The 16,709-nt window shown below is 30.4% G+C and overlaps 1 protein-coding gene across 1 annotated transcript; it reads left to right on the forward strand.

Moving 5' to 3' along the window:
- Positions 1-325: 325 nt before the first annotated feature.
- On the forward strand, positions 326-4,595 carry LOC114368750 (glutamine synthetase PR-2-like). The gene is made up of 12 exons (XM_028326004.1): positions 326-515; positions 857-896; positions 1,008-1,111; positions 1,226-1,274; positions 1,391-1,497; positions 1,666-1,753; positions 2,693-2,821; positions 3,079-3,153; positions 3,269-3,322; positions 3,435-3,472; positions 3,568-3,727; positions 4,260-4,595. The coding sequence occupies exons 1-12, from the start codon at positions 442-444 to the stop codon at positions 4,410-4,412; spliced, it is 1,071 nt and encodes a 356-aa protein (XP_028181805.1). The 5' UTR covers positions 326-441; the 3' UTR covers positions 4,413-4,595.
- Positions 4,596-16,709: the final 12,114 nt, after the last annotated feature.

A 16,709-nucleotide genomic window follows, 5' to 3' on the forward strand; every position in this document is an offset into this window, starting at 1 on the left:
GAAAAACTGACATTATCTTTTTTCCACCACTTTAGCTTTAGATATTTTTTTATAAAAAAAAATAGATACTGAGATGAAAAAAAAGAACTAAAAAAGATAGACTAATTTCCGCGGTTTCAGTTATTATAAAAAACTTCACTTTATTTCTTTTTTATCTTTTTTATAAAAGAAAACCCTTAAAATATCACTATCTTATTCCAGATTTCAAAATTTAACTGTGGGAAGAAAAAGGTCTCCAAACACATACAAGCACGTCTATGTGTAGTGCAAATCATAGTATTATTCAATACTAAACACCACTGACTCGCTTATAAAAAGGGCTTTAACACCAAACAGAGTCATTCACCCTATCAAAGAAAGCTACCTAGAGCTTGCACCTATTGGTATCTTCTACAATATCCTCTCATAGTGCTCTTCTTCTTCTTCATTTTCATTATCAAGATGTCTTTGCTTTCGGATCTCATCAACCTCAATCTCTCAGAATCCACAGAAAAGATCGTTGCTGAGTACATATGGTGAGCCCTCTCTCAAAGATTCCAAGCATAACATAAACCTTGTGCAAGAAACAGGGGACTCTGTTTTGTGTTCTGTTTGTGAAATCTTTGACCAAATAGTTATTATTCCATTAATGTAAACCAACCCCTTTATGGATATACTATGCTTTCTGATTCAGGGTATATTTTATCTTGAGTGATCCTTTTGGAACTTTGCTTCCTTTGACATGTTGTTCCATCAAACACATATATAATAAGAAAAAAAAATAATGGATTAGTGGTGGAACATGCTCCTGGGTTTGATCCAGTTCCTAAAAAAGCAAAGGAAAATTATTTAATGGTTTTTATTTATTCATGAACAGGGTTGGTGGATCTGGTATGGACCTCAGAAGCAAAGCCAGGGTAACATTTTTTTTCTTCATCATAAGTGACAATAATCAATTATTTATGGAAACCTTTTCCCATTTAACCTTTTTTTTTTGTGATTTTTTTATGTGGTTTTGAAACAAACAGACTCTTCCTGGGCCAGTGAGTGACCCTGCAAAGCTTCCAAAGTGGAACTACGATGGCTCTAGCACAGACCAAGCTCCAGGGGATGACAGTGAAGTCATCCTATAGTATGATTCATTCCTCTTATGCACTTTTGTTTTATTATTATTATTATTATTATTATTCACAAAAAAATTGATGAGTGGTGTTTTCTTTTTGTTGTTATATTTATTTGAGAACAGCCCACAAGCTATTTTCAAGGACCCCTTTAGGAGAGGCAACAATATTCTTGTAAGTTCCTCAAGTTAAATTATTGGCTTGTAATAAAGCAAGCATTTTTTTTTCTTAGTTCATCAAATTGTATACTATTTTGTGGGTCAAAGTGTTCACTTTTTGATAATATATAGGTGATTTGTGATGTTTACACCCCCGCTGGTGAGCCACTTCCAACCAACAAGAGGTATGATGCTGCCAAAATTTTCAGCCACCCTGACGTTGCTGCTGAGGAACCATGGTATGTATTTCCAAATATCGTCATATTTTGGATTCTTTGACATTTTCCAACCATATGCTTCCGATTTCTAGAAACCCCTTTTTAGGAATCACTTTTTATATGATGTTGTGTACATGAAATTGTTATTGCAACATAATTAAGTTTACTCTTTCATGGATGTGCTAACAGGTATGGTATTGAGCAAGAATATACCTTGTTGCAGAAAGATGTAAATTGGCCACTTGGGTGGCCACTTGGTGGGTTTCCTGGACCACAGGTATGAAATGTTCCCTTTTTTTTTATAAAAAAATAATATACCATCTAATCATAAATTCTTTTTCTGGGGAAAAATAATCTCACATTTTTAATGTATTACAAGGTTATTAATTATCATAAAAATACCGATTAAAATGTGAAACTTTTCTTCCCCGTCTTTATATTTACTTTTTATGTCCCATTTGTATTTTCTTGTTTTGCATTTGTTCCAATTCTTCTCAAATGCTTCAAACTAGTTCCATGATTTTGGATTTTCAAGTACACATTTCATGTACAATTTTTGTTACTACTAGTATTTGGCATCTTTCCCAAATTAGGTTGTCCTATATTGCAATAATTGAAACACCAGTAACGAATGTCTTCTACGTCATTCTCCTTTTGTATCAGCGTTTTTTTTTTTGGGTTACCGAGAAACTGAGAAAGTGGTTTGGCTGGTTACGTAAGGCTTTGAAGGTCATTTAGTTCATATCTTTGAGTAAAGACAAAAGTCAGACAACCATTTTTTACTGCATAAATTTCCCACTTAGCAAAATTAAATGTTGTTTATAATGTTTTGTCCTTTAGTTTTTCTTCTAAATTACTACTAATAATGTGTTTTTCTAGTACTCTTTTGTAACTCTCTACTTAAGCAAAATAGTAGTAGTAGTACATTTAATTTTAATGATCCTTCAATTATGCATCAAACTCCAAGTAAAACGCAATGCCAATAAATTTTTGTTGAAATTCTCGTACAAATTGGTTATTGGTCAAAATATGCATAAATGTATAAATTGCTGCGCATGAATAAGTGGGGTAAAATTACTGTTAATAAAAAAAATGTGATGTGATATATCAGCACTCACATTCTTCATTCACATTTGTTTTCCTATTTTTCTTTTTTTTTCCCTCACAGTTATCCTCCCTTGTATAACTAAATAAAAATCAATGTCGGTTTGAACAGGGCCCATACTACTGTGGAACTGGTGCTGATAAAGCATATGGCCGTGATATTGTAGATGCACATTACAAAGCTTGTATTTATGCTGGCATCAATATTAGTGGCATCAATGGAGAGGTTATGCCTGGTCAGGTATAAACAAAATTTAATTACTATTATTTTAAAAAAAATCCAACCAGTTTCCTAGAAGAGAGCCATTAAGATATCAAAAGTAGAAAGTGTTTTTTATAAGTGTAACATATAAGTTATCAATACATCTTCAATGTAAATTTTAATAAAAAAATTATTTATTAGTTCCTTAACTTCTTACTTTTTTTATTCCTACTATTTAATTGGCTTGTAGGGAAAATTAATAATTAATATTTCTGATTTATGTCCTTATTTTACAGTGGGAATTTCAAGTTGGTCCTTCTGTTGGTATATCTGCTGGAGATGAGGTGTGGGCAGCTCGGTACATTTTGGAGGTAATTTAAAATTTCATTCATTTTTTAAATTTAATTTGAATGATTATATATGATCAACATAATTAGTGAAAATCAGTGAAAAGAGAAATATTGATGGGATGTTTTTATGTTACAGAGGATTACAGAGATGGCCGGAGTAATTGTTTCATTTGATCCCAAGCCTATTCCGGTTAGATTTGTACTTATCAACCGTTAATTTTGTTGATTATTGTCTTATTATTGATCTTATTATTCTTTTATTCCACTATTTTTGATTTTATTGGTTACATTGTTGCTATTAGGGAGATTGGAATGGAGCTGGAGCTCACTCAAACTACAGGTAACATAACATAGAGCCTATATTATATTTTACTTTTTCATATTATTGTTCGAATTATTTCCATTTTGAGAACTTGAAATGAATGGTGATTTCAGCACCAAGTCCATGAGAGATGAGGGTGGTTATGAGGTGATTAAGAAGGCCATTGAAAAGCTTGGATTGAGGCACAAGGAGCACATTGCAGCATATGGAGAAGGCAACGAGAGACGTCTCACTGGAAGACATGAAACTGCAGACATCAACACCTTCTCTTGGGTAAGGGGCTAAGCCTAAAACTAACTAGAAATGCTACAATCTTTTTCTTAAGTGAGAGAAGTTTTGGTAATAGTGGAATTGGATTACACCATTACACTATCAATAATTTTTAATTATATAATTTGTTGATAGTGAAAAAATCTTTACATCAACAATATTAAAAGAAACAAGTATAAAAGGAAAACCTTAAAATATCACAATATTTTTCTTATAGTTGTTAACAGGTGGATATAAATTTATACCTATCAACTAATAAAGAATTATTCCCTTTAATCCTTTTCATAAAAAATAAGTAATAGTGTTAAAAAATACTACTAATAAAGAATTATTCCCTTTAATTCTTTTCATAAAAAATAAGTAATAGTGTATTTCGATTGGAAGGAGTATTATTAATATGATTTTTAAATTAGTTATTATAAAAGTGATAATTTGTGACTGAATTCATTCGAAAACATATGACATGAAATAGTATTTTTTAAGGATCCTGATTTTTCAGATTAGGAACTGATATTATGTTTTCTGTTATGTATAGGGTGTGGCAAACCGTGGAAGCTCCATTAGAGTTGGAAGAGACACAGAGAAAAATGGCAAAGGTTACTTTGAGGACAGAAGGCCTGCTTCTAATATGGATCCATATGTAGTCACCTCCATGATCGCAGAGACTACCATCCTCTGGAAACCATGAAAAACAGTCATATAGTCTCTAGATTTGGACCACTAAAAATTGTGTTCAATAGTCATTTGATCTAAAAATTTATATTTGCAAGGTGATGTTTAGTTAGGAATTTCTAAGTGGTCTTTTTGAGCCTCCATGTGCCATGTCTATGGTTGAGAATAATTTCGTCATTAATAACAAGAATTTCCCATACACTGTTCCGTGCAAACAAATAACTTATTTATGGGCAACTCACTTTTTAAAAAAAAAATAATTAAATGCAAATCTATTAAGGTAAAATTAAAAATAAATAAGTGAAGTTCTTAGAAAAAATATATCAGACTTTCCAATTTTCATTATCCTATGAGCGATATTGATCAAAGGACCACGGTAACATGAAGGGGAATGCCGAATGCAAGTTCATTATAGTCTTCTCTTCAAAAAACAAAATCATTATAGTCTCTCACAATCACATAAATATGTATTTTTTTTTTATTCGTTTGCACAAAATCTGATTTAAACGGGCCTTACCTACATTCCAAAGAATTGAATAATTTTGAAGATTGTGACTGATTTTAAATTTCTGCATCAAATTTTGACAATGTTTTCAATGAGAGGTGCAGTGCCATTATCATGTGCATTGAAGCAATAAACAACCGTCAGATATCATGTGGGCACGGTGGTCGGTGGGTACTGCCGAATTATATATCTTTGTCCATTTCCACAAAATAAAATAATCAGTGTGATTAGGTCAGTAGTATCCTCCAAAAAGTATATAAATATTGCTGAAATAAGATGCCCTATGTTTCTAGTGTATACTTTGAAGGTTTGCATTAACACAACCTTCTATACGTAGGAGGTATACTTTGTCTTCTATGCACCCTCTCTTGTGGGGAGTTCTTCCTTAAGGACAAGAGAGAGTTATTGGATACGAGAGAAAAAAAGAAGGAAAACATGATGATGTCTTGCCTTTAGTGCGAGTATAAAATTATAGAAAAATCAACTAAAAAATAACTATTTAATTGGTTAGCTTCAAGAAATCATGATATGTTCAAATTACTGTATATCCAAACACACAAAATATGTATATGATATACAGTCTATTTTTTATGAATAATTTTTAATTTAAATTTTAATTATTTTGTTATTCATGGTCCTCCAAGCTTGTGATATTTTATATTATAACTTTAGCTTTCATAGAATGAATTGAGCTTTGCATAGCTCATATGAATTTTCTCAATTTATATTGTATATACTGTTATTTTAATTTTTGTATTGCACTTAGTAAAAAAAAAGATGCAGAATTATGATTATACTTTATAGAATGAAAAATAAATAGAGACAGACCTTACGAGGGGTTAAAAAAAAACATCAATTTCACTTTATACTTTAACTTCTTGAGTTCTTGTATCTAGCAGGACATTCGAAAGTTGAACACAACTCTTTTAAGTGAAGTACTTTCCTCTTTGCCCTGAACAAACACTTTTTTTTATACGTATATAAACCTGAACAAACACTCCTTTTCTGTGTGTGTACGTGACAAACAATTGTTTGTCACATTGTACACATTTTTCTTCCGCACGTAAGAAAAGCCAATAGAATAATAGAAAAAAGACACTTTCACTCTCAATTATGCATTGTTTTGTCGGTAAACAAGATGGTTTAATAAACTCAAAAATGGAATTGGAGAATCAAACAATTAATTATAAGAAAGTGTTCTTATTGAATCAGTAAAGAAGTAACTTTTCATTGGTCTAAAGGGCTCATGATTGGCACAATGCAATAAGGAATGAGAACACACATCCACCAAAACAAGACATGCTAGTGGTCACTAACTACTATTGCCATTTTTCTACGTATGTATGGATATATATAATATGCCCCCAAGGAATCGCAGCTATGCTTTACTTTTCACGTGAAGGTTACATGGGAAACAAGACGTTTTCTCTTTAACTTAGAAAAGGATCGATCTCTCTATTTTTCTTTTTGATAATGAAACTCAACATTGAGAAGAAAAAAAGAACCAACGACAAAGGTAGCGTCATCTCAAATTCATGGATGATGAGTCAAACAAATATACTGCTTCAGCAATTTTTCAGTTTTCCATCAGTTGGATTGTATCGCGTACGATCATTAATTTTAGTTTTCTGAAGAACTAATGACTCTTATTAAATGTGACGTTTTGTGATTGTAACTATATATAATTAAATTTAAAAGTATTTAAAAAAAATGTTAACGTCAATGATTTTTGGACATTTTGAATGGATTCTGGTATATTTTAGCCGATCGACTCAAACAAATTGTTTCTAATAAAAAATATTGGTGATTTTTTAATTAGGGTCACATCTACATCAGCTGTTTAAGAAAAATTACGTTGTCTAGCTATAACAATTACAGTCTACTGCATCTGACTGTTTAGGAATAAACTGATTTTTAAATATTATCAATTTTCTGTAATAGAAGTTATTAGCAAGATTATGTTTCTTATGTATAGATAAGTACATGTTGCATTTGTTTTAATATCTTGATACATGCCTTCTTGTATTAGGAAGACTTTTGATTGATTTTGTCTAACGGATATACTCAGTTTATTGTTGTATCATTTTGGGGTTTAATATAATTTACATTTTTCCCAAAAAAAATATTGGTGATCTAGAAGAAAAAAAGGATTCTCCCTGTAATTATAAAAATATAAAAAAATAACTTTCTACTTTAGCTATGAAATAAGTAAAAATTCATTTATTCACAAAAAAAGGTAAAAATTCGTTTAAGTAAATAAATAGAAAACGCTACAACTATATTGCATCTCTGATATTCACTATTCTAATTCAAAATCCAATCCCTAATTTTTTTTAAGTCATTCTCTTCCGTCTCATTTCTCCATCTCTAACTTGAACCCCTTCTTTTTCTCGGGCACTTTCCTTCGCTTGAGACTTCCACCTCAAAACTTTAACTCCTCATTTTTTTTCACCCTCCTCAGTTTCTCTACCTTGTCTCAAAATCTGAACTCCCATTTTTTCTAGCTGCACTCGACTGCTCCACTTTCTATCTCAAAGCATAAACCCTCCATTTTTTCTAGTCATCCTTCCTTTGCTCCACATTCTCATCACAAATCTCAACCTCCCATTTTATTTTTTTTGCTAACTTTTTCCTCCTCTCCCTGATTCTCAAAATCCCAAGTCCCATCTTTTCCAATCACCCTTCTCTGTCCCATTTTCACATCTAAAAAGTTGCATTTTTTTTCTAAAAAAAAGGAGAAAGATAATTGAAGAAAATGTATAATGAAAGAGATAGAAGACATAAGTTTTTTCATAAAAAAAATAGAAGTTAATAGAAAGAGATGATTAGAGGAGGAAAGATAATAAAAAAGATAAATTATTTCTGTTAAAAATTAAAAGAGATAGAATTAATTGTCATAATTAAGATAAATCAATAAAGTAAATAAATTAATGGATGGACATGATATATGGGGGACTTAACCCATTTTTTTATTAAAAGTGTTCTAATATCTTTCTCAGGTCGAAATCCAACTCAATTCCCACCTTTGAAACTTTGTCTTTTGACTCTGCAATCTGAAAAGACTGGGAATTATCACTTATTGGTTGAGGTATATGTAGATAAACTTTGTCATTTATATGGATTCTCGGATCCAAATTCGCCGTTAAACTCATTTAGAATTTGCACATCCTCACCTTTCACAACAATAAACTATTTGGATTATTACAACTAATTTAAAATTGACACATCAAATTCTTTTTTTAACAAAATAAAAAATATATCATTAAAATAAAAATCCTTCCTCAACTATTTTCCCATTGTCGTTGTTCTGTTATCGAATTGCTCAGAATTGTTAGACCATCTCAAACAAATTAAGCATGGCACATAGAGAGAAAAAAATAGTTCAATACTACACGTAGAGCAAGGCATTAGACTTGTAGGTATAGCTTCCTCCTACGTTTTATTTTCAGCCGTTGCGCTACTCAACCAAACATTCACCCACCACTTTCCATAACTCAAATTGATAATCATCATATGTTTTAAATAAAAGTGTCTAATCATGATTTGCGTGAAATGAACACAAAATGACAAATCATATTGGATCCCACTAGTATTTTACTGCTTAGGTTTTCAAGTGTTGATTGGCGAATGCAAAGCCATTATTGACGGCTAATATCAAACGTATCTCTAATTCAAATTTAATTTAAACATGGATTTTGAAGAGTGTTCCAAATTAAACGTTGAAACTGTTTTTCTATACCCTTTTTCCAATAAAAAAAATTGAATTAACCCCTGAATTTTTAAATTTGTAATTGAATTTCAGTAATTTACAAAGTATTTTATTTTTGAATCTTTTCTGCCGCTTATGAAGATCTAATAAAAATATTTAAACCTATAAAGAGTATAAACTTTAAAGATCTATTCAAATCTTTTGACAACAATAAATATTGGTTCCCCTCTTTTTCTTTTTCTTTTTTAATTCTGAAATATTGGTACCTCTCGAACAATTAATCCAAAAGAGAAAAAAAAAACTCCCCGAAGACCAGAAAACCCAAATTACAATCATGGAAGACTTCAAACACAAAGGCTAGTACGAGTTACAAGCAACCAATTGGATCTTACTTTTCTTCTTCTTTTAACTTCTTTCTAAGTATATGACTGAACCATTCAAAATTGAGGAACCTTCAAAATCAATTCCCCAAGCCCCACCCAACTTGATAGAACATATCAAACCAGAAAACTAAAGCTAACCAAACAAAAAAATAAAAAAATAAAACACATATGATATATCCAATAACACTATTATTATTATTATATACAACAAAAAGAAAAAAGAAAAAAAGTGGAGAATATAGCTAAATGCCTAAATATTCTCTGACCAAAAAACAGAGGAAAACAGAACAGGAGCAGGGGAAGCAAACAGAACCTCCCTCTTCCACCTGTGTACATCAACACACTAATCCAAAAACCCTTAACCATATACTGAACCTATGACTCACCAACTGAAATCGGTTGGCCGGAGATCCCCAACGGCGATCGGGAAATTTGCCGGCTTATTTCGCGAAGAACAGATCTTATCTCTGGCTTGCCAGGGGACCAATCAACAATTTTCTCTGACTCTTGCTTGATCTTCATAACCTGGCTATGAACTGGGACACCCTTTTGTGCAAACCTTTCATCGTTGTTCATCTTCATGTTCTCCATGCTCTCTATCACTCAATGGAAAAAAAGGTTTCAATTGCCAAAGTTTCCCAGCTACCCTTCTTCTAATTCTGTTTCTCTATATGTGACAATCTACAATGGACAAAAAACACTTCTCATGTACCATAAATTATAAGCGCGTGTGTGCCTATATATATTTGTGCGTGAGAGCACAAATGGAATTCAAAATTGAAACGTAAGGGAGAAGATAATAGGGAAGTTTGGTGGGAAAGCTCTATCTTTATGGGATCGGTTTGAAGAAGACTAAATTGGTCCATGTCGTTGACACTATAATATGTGCAACACATAACCCTGACCCAATATTTTTCTAAGGCTTTTGTGTCCGTTCGATTGCTTTTGATAGGGTCAATCATGTGGCAACTTAGTTACAAATTTTAAAAATACTTTAACTTTTGCGCATTCTGTTATTATTTTGACGTTAGAAATTGTTTTTTTTTATGTCACGTTTTGTTTTGTTTATTGATGAGATGCATCATGGATTCTGTTGAAAAGTAGGAGCCAGGTCTGTTGGTTCTGTTTCTTGTTCTTATCATTTCCTCGTAATATTTTTATTTTTTTTGTGACTGGATCGATAATGGGGTGCTATGTGCATGGGAATAATCAAATGGATAATTATCAATATTTTCACTCGGATTTGATTCCTTTTCTTACCAAGTTGCCAAATTGGATGATGACTGAGCATTAATACTATGCGCCAGTGGTCACTGTTTTCTTTTAGTAGTAAAAATAATAGCTAGCGGTCGATATTATAAAATAATAATAATAATAATAATTAATAAGGTTTATGCGATTGTCGGATCGTAACTTGTAGATATATATGTAGAATATAGAAAATTGAGTATATTCATGGTTATGGTCAAAGTTTGACCAAATACCTCTGTTTTGTTTATTGTGTATGTGAGTTTGAGTTCTACTTCTACCAAATGCAAAACCTTCCAAAACACATATTTTGACTTGGTTTGACGCTGGAATTAGATTGCAGATAGGGATTCAATAATTAACCACAGTTTTGTTATTATCTCCTTTCCTGATTTATTATCCAAGTAATCGTGTAGTCGGTGTGGTGTATAGGGTGGAAGCAGTTTCCTAATCTATATTAATTATAATTTTTTTTGGTTTAAATATTTTTAATTCATTTTATTATTTATTTAAAGATTTAAAAATAAGTGTTTTTCATTATATATTAACATTTATATTTTTCAAATATGCTCCATTATAATTCTAAACGAAGAGCATCTTCAATATTTTCTTAAAATGAATTTCTAAAGATAGGAACCATTCTTGCACAATTCCACCATTATTGAGAACTGGGTTCTTAGTCACGTGTAAGAATGATTCTTGTAAAAGAATCCAACATTCACATGATTTGTCAAATTAGCAACCTACCCTGCTAACCACAAAACATTTTCTCAACACTTGCCACAATTAACATAATGTGTCTTCTTCAATTCAAATATAAATAAATAGCAAATCGTGAGATGTATATGAATTATGAAGGGAAGAACTGCTGGCATGATTTTAAAGGAGATATAAGGAAAAAGTTGTAGAGAATGGATTCTAGAATTATGCCTTCTGTGTTCCGAGAGAGACAAGGTTCTGATTATGGCAATGAAGAGAAAACATAGAATAATGTGAGATTCGTTTTAAGTTTTTAAATGTATTATTAGATTAAAAAAATGTTAAAATTCTTAAATATAATTTGACATAATAAAGCCTATGAAAATGTGCTAAGAATCTCCGCGGCTTCCCCTTGATTGTATCGTTGAAGATGCTCTAATAAACACATTTTACGGTATTTATGCTAGTGTAATAATTTAAATTTATAATTATGAACATATTTATTTATTTTTAAAACTGAATGATGAACACATTTTGTGTCACTTTAAATAAGAGAAATGTTGTATGTTTAAAGCAACTACACCTGCAGACTTTCGTGCATTTTTTTTCACATATATATATATATATAAATAATGTTTCACTGGATGGATCTTCAAATTAAAGAAGACTCGATAACAAATGAAAAAGAAATACTTTCACATTGTTTTGTGGATGAAGCTTCTATCGGTCACTGCTAATATGTTATAATTTTTCAGCTCTAAAACAATGAATTAGAAAGTGGACTCATAGTTATTAATGGCGGCTAAGGGTGAACTTCTGGAACTAGAAACTTCGTTCAAACTTGACCGGAGAAGTGACTAGTAAGTTGTTGTTATCCATCGGTCTTATTATAAACGTTTATAAATTATTAAATGTAATTAAGAAAAAAAATAATTAACAAAAAAATTTGTCGTTGATCAGCTATATCCCTATAAATTAAATTAATTGTAAGATTAATATTCAAATATTTAACATTATAGAGAAGGAGTTGCTTGTTAATTAAGGAGCGGTTTTTTTTTTTTTTTTTTTGTGGATCTCTGCTCCCAGTTTGCAATAGAGTTAATTTTGTTCATGGGTTTTAGCTTAGTTCACCCGTGTTGTATTTTGCTCTTTTCTTTTGTCTTAATGATATTTGGTGTGTCTCTAGTTAGTTAGCATAAGGATGCCTACGTGCTTGGAATATTTTTGCTAGCTAGCTTAGGCCTAATTTTATAAAAAAAATATATATATTTGTCATTATATAAGTAAAGTCCGTAAATAGTTATAGTCTATTTTTAACGTAACTATTATTGTGTAAATGATTAATGACTTATCCTTAATATCATTAAGCATTAAACAAATGCTATATATAATAGCTACCGAATCAGTTTAAGCAATCTGAATACATTTTTATTCTCAAAGTATGAAATTCTCCCAGTAAAATTATTTTAACACAATAAAACACAAATAATAAATATACTTGCTTAAACATGAAGCACCGAAAAAGAAAAAAAAATGGACTTCTTCTAAAATAAAAGGTGAATGAACTTGAGAAGGAATCAATGTGGATAACTAATCACAACCTAACACCTGGAAAGAGAAGTGAGAGAGGTTAGGGCATCATGATTCAAGCCCATGAGGGTACTGCAGTAATTTCGAATTGAACAGCAAATGAAAATGCGAAACGAAAGTATGAAACATCATCGTAGAAAACTTTAAATGGTTGGGTGGCTGAGCAGTTAAGTTTGTTAGAAAAGGACACGTGTAGCTGTTCCAGTCAACTACCACAGCCCCGAAATTACGTACTTGTCCCGCTACTCACATTCCTCAACGCTCTCGAAACTTTCGTTGTAGAATCATCGTTCATATTCGTGTTCATCCACATGATCACGACAACGCCACGTGCGCGTCTTCGTAGTATAATCGTTCATTCTTCGTAGTTCGTAGTCATCCACAAGACCACATGACCAATACCATGCCACGTGCACTTTATTTTTTAGTTTGAATTTTTAGGTAATGATGATTCAGATTCAAATTAACTCAATATAATTTTTTATGGGGGTATTCGATTCGGCAAAGAAATAAAAAATAAAAGATGGAAATAAAGTAATGAAGTTTGATATGAGTGAGTGAAGTTATAAGTGGTGAATCCGTAGTTTAAAATTTTCATCTTTTCTGTTACATTACAATCAATTTTTAAGATAAAAAAAATTGATTTTTTTAGGGAAAAAATCAATCTTTAGGTACAAAAATAAATTTCTAGACAAATATTTTTTTTTCTTTGACAAAAAAATTATTTCTCACATATTTTTCTTAAATCAATTATTTTATTTCTATTATATTTCTCTTTTTTAAAATTATTTTTCTCTTCTATTTTCATCTACCTCATTTATTACCTCTAAACCAAACACCTTATATAAGTATAAGTAGGAATCAAATATAAAGACAAGAAATTTCACCGATAGTTAAAGTAGATATTTAATTAATTAAATTAAATCCCTTAGTAATAATATAAACATGAACATGTTTCTCCAGAAAAAATTGCCAAATTTTCCATTTAGTTCCTAAAAAAAATTGTGTTGACTTTAATTTCGTATTTTTCTTATGGTCTCTGAAAATTTTTAATCACAATTGTCAGTATGTTCTTTATCAGATGGTGTCGTCTCATGTTAACAAAATCCGTTAACAAAGTCAATATATAACAAGTACGAATTGCTTCTTAAATAAAGCATATTTTTTATAAATTAAACAAACAGGCTCTTAATTTACTCTTATATATTTTAAACAAATTATATATCGATCGAATACATTATAAAATAAATAAAACATAAATATTCCCTAACAATTTTAACTTTGATGTGACAAACATTCATCTGATATAATATTTCTTACAGTTTTGTTTTCTAAATAATATCTCTTACCGTTTATCACATGTAATGTAACATATTATCTCTTTAATCCAATGACTCCTCAGCTGATGATGTGACACTCTTTTAAATATAAACAAAAGTTTATGGAATCATAAATAATTAAGCTTGAGTTCGTATATAATAATGGATGAATGGGCTTCTCCATATATTTTTGTGTGTGAATAAGGCATCTCCGAATTGAAGTTCGTGTTTTGTCGACAAACAAGAAGATAATATATATTAAAAAGAGCACAAGAAGTGCCAAGAGCCCAAGAGTATATGTCAAAAAGCTTTATATATATATATATATATATCTTACGCGAATATTCGTCGCACAAAAAATATATATGCCAAAAACGAACAAGATAAAATGATATTTTCAATGTAGTACTATTACTATTTCAAACGAACATAATCATCAGTCATCATTCTGAAAAAGAAAAAGGAAAAAAAAAAGAGAGAGAGAGAGAGAGTCAAAAAACCTTATGAGATTTCAACAGTTGGTTATGGACGTTGTGTGTGTAGATGTTGTTTCAAGTTAACGTATGTTTCCACGCTTTAAAAGATGAACAAATTTGATTGCGTCGCATGCATGCTGTTGTGAAACGTTTAAAACTTCAAAGCCAACCTTCTAGGAACTTGTCCTTCTTTGCCCCAATCTCTCTCTTCCTACGTAAGTACGTATCTTGTGGCTCCCATATTCCATTAAACCAACAAGCACTTGATTGAAATGTAAATTGTCATATATAGCATACGTAGGGTCCATTTGATTTTTTCTTTGATAGAATAAATTATGAAAAGTTAAAATAATTTATACTAAAAAAATCAATTAATATTTATAAATAATTTGTAGGATGAATGATTAAAAAAAATGAAGTATTGTGAAAGAAAAATAATGACTAAAATGGATGTAAAATTTGGAGCGGGAAGAAATGAAAACTATTTTTTTTTAGGAAAATAGCATCAATTGCAACAAAATATTTAAATTATGAGTTTTACGGCATACAAGTTTAATATGTAAGGAGTGTGATCATCCTTAGATAAGATATCAAATTTGAATGGTGAATAAAATTTACTATGAGAAATAGTTTTACTCGAATCTCATAGAATTATTATCATAAAATTATTATAAATAATAAAAGTCTTTTATACATAATTAATATGTTGGAAAAATTCAATATCAAATTGATTCATACATCTGGTGTTAATTAATTTCCTGTCTGTTAGGAAATATTATTAGTGCAAACCAAACAATGAAATATAGGAATAGATTCACCTCAAAAAAAAAAAAAAAAGGAAGGGATTTATTTGACTTGACATATAAATCCACTAAAGTTGACCTTAAAAGATATTTAAGTGATTTGAATGAAGTTCTAGATTCAAATTTGAAATTTCATTATCGTGATTATAAGAAAAATGACTGACTTATACTAATTAATTAATCAAGATCTAATGTTACTTTTAGAGAAGAAATAAATTATAGCATAATTAGTGTTAGAATTATAACCCTTAATTTAGTGAACTAATGAAGTCGCGGAATATGTAACGTGAATACGCGGTTTCAAGTTCCACAATACTCATTCCGTTCTCGCTACGCCTTCCAGTGGAGCACCTGTATATGTATGAGCTTCTTCAAAACCTTATTTACCTTTAGTTATAAATATTTCCCTTAATGCTCCAAAAAAAAAAATTTCCCTTAAGAAATACGCGCTTTGTGAAAAAAAAATATATATATTTTTCTCAAAAAAGAAAAGAAAAGAAAAGAAAAGAAAAGTAGTGACAGAACTAATACAATTATGTGATCGTGAAGTGGATTTTAAGTTACCTCAGTGCTTGATAACTATACTATTTAGTCATTATATATGCAATAGGTTGCATGGTATTGGAATTTGGAAATATATGTTCTGTACTTTAGACTTATGTCTGTGTGTGTGAGTTTTTTTCTTCCCATAGTTTCTGAATATATTAATCAACTATTATGGTCATTGATCATAGATAAACAATATTAGGATCACGTGTTTTTAAAGATGTTATTTAGTATTTTAATGTTTTCTTTTCATTTTTAAAACCTCTGGATATCTATTTTAATATAATATTAAAATCAGAATGTGTTTAACATATAATATATAATTTAGGACCAATTACACTAACACTACCTATATTTTCTTGAAATTTCAAACAATATCCTTATATTTTTAACACTTACAATAATTCTTCTTAATTGTTTAAAATACATTACATTATATATCTCCATTTCCTAAAACATACATTAAACGGGATTGTATCCTATAAGAGGACTTTTTTAAGCAGTAAAACAACACATGATATCGCGTGATATTTAAAAAAATGGACTTTTTTTTATAAGCAAAGTAAAATTTTATTAAAGAAACTGCCTGACACAAGTTGTGTGGCAGTTTAAACCACAAAAAATCACATGAATGTTAGTGTAATTTATCCTATAATTTATTTAATAAAGTATAAGTGAATTAAATTAAAATAATATAGGACGAATTTCTGATAATTATTTAAGCTCAGATAGAAATAAAGTTTAGTTTTTTCATTTTCCTGTATTTAATCTTGATCCAAAATCTGTCACGTCCTCAAAGGTAGGTCAAAGGATGAATGATAGCAGGGTGGGTAAGGCTTTTCATCTCATCATCCTCTGGGCATTCCTACGTGCACTCACAGTAAAATTGTTGGTAAATCCAGTAATTGTGTAATTTTCCTGTTTTATCCTTCTGTAAACGGGATACGGATGAGTTAATTCCGTAAAAGGCAAAACGGGAAAATCACACAATTGTTTGGTGTACCATCAATTTTACTAGATGCACCTAAGAAGGCC

This window comes from Glycine soja, chromosome 9, assembly GCF_004193775.1.
Source record: "Glycine soja cultivar W05 chromosome 9, ASM419377v2, whole genome shotgun sequence".
In the NCBI taxonomy this organism is placed as follows: domain Eukaryota; kingdom Viridiplantae; phylum Streptophyta; class Magnoliopsida; order Fabales; family Fabaceae; genus Glycine; species Glycine soja.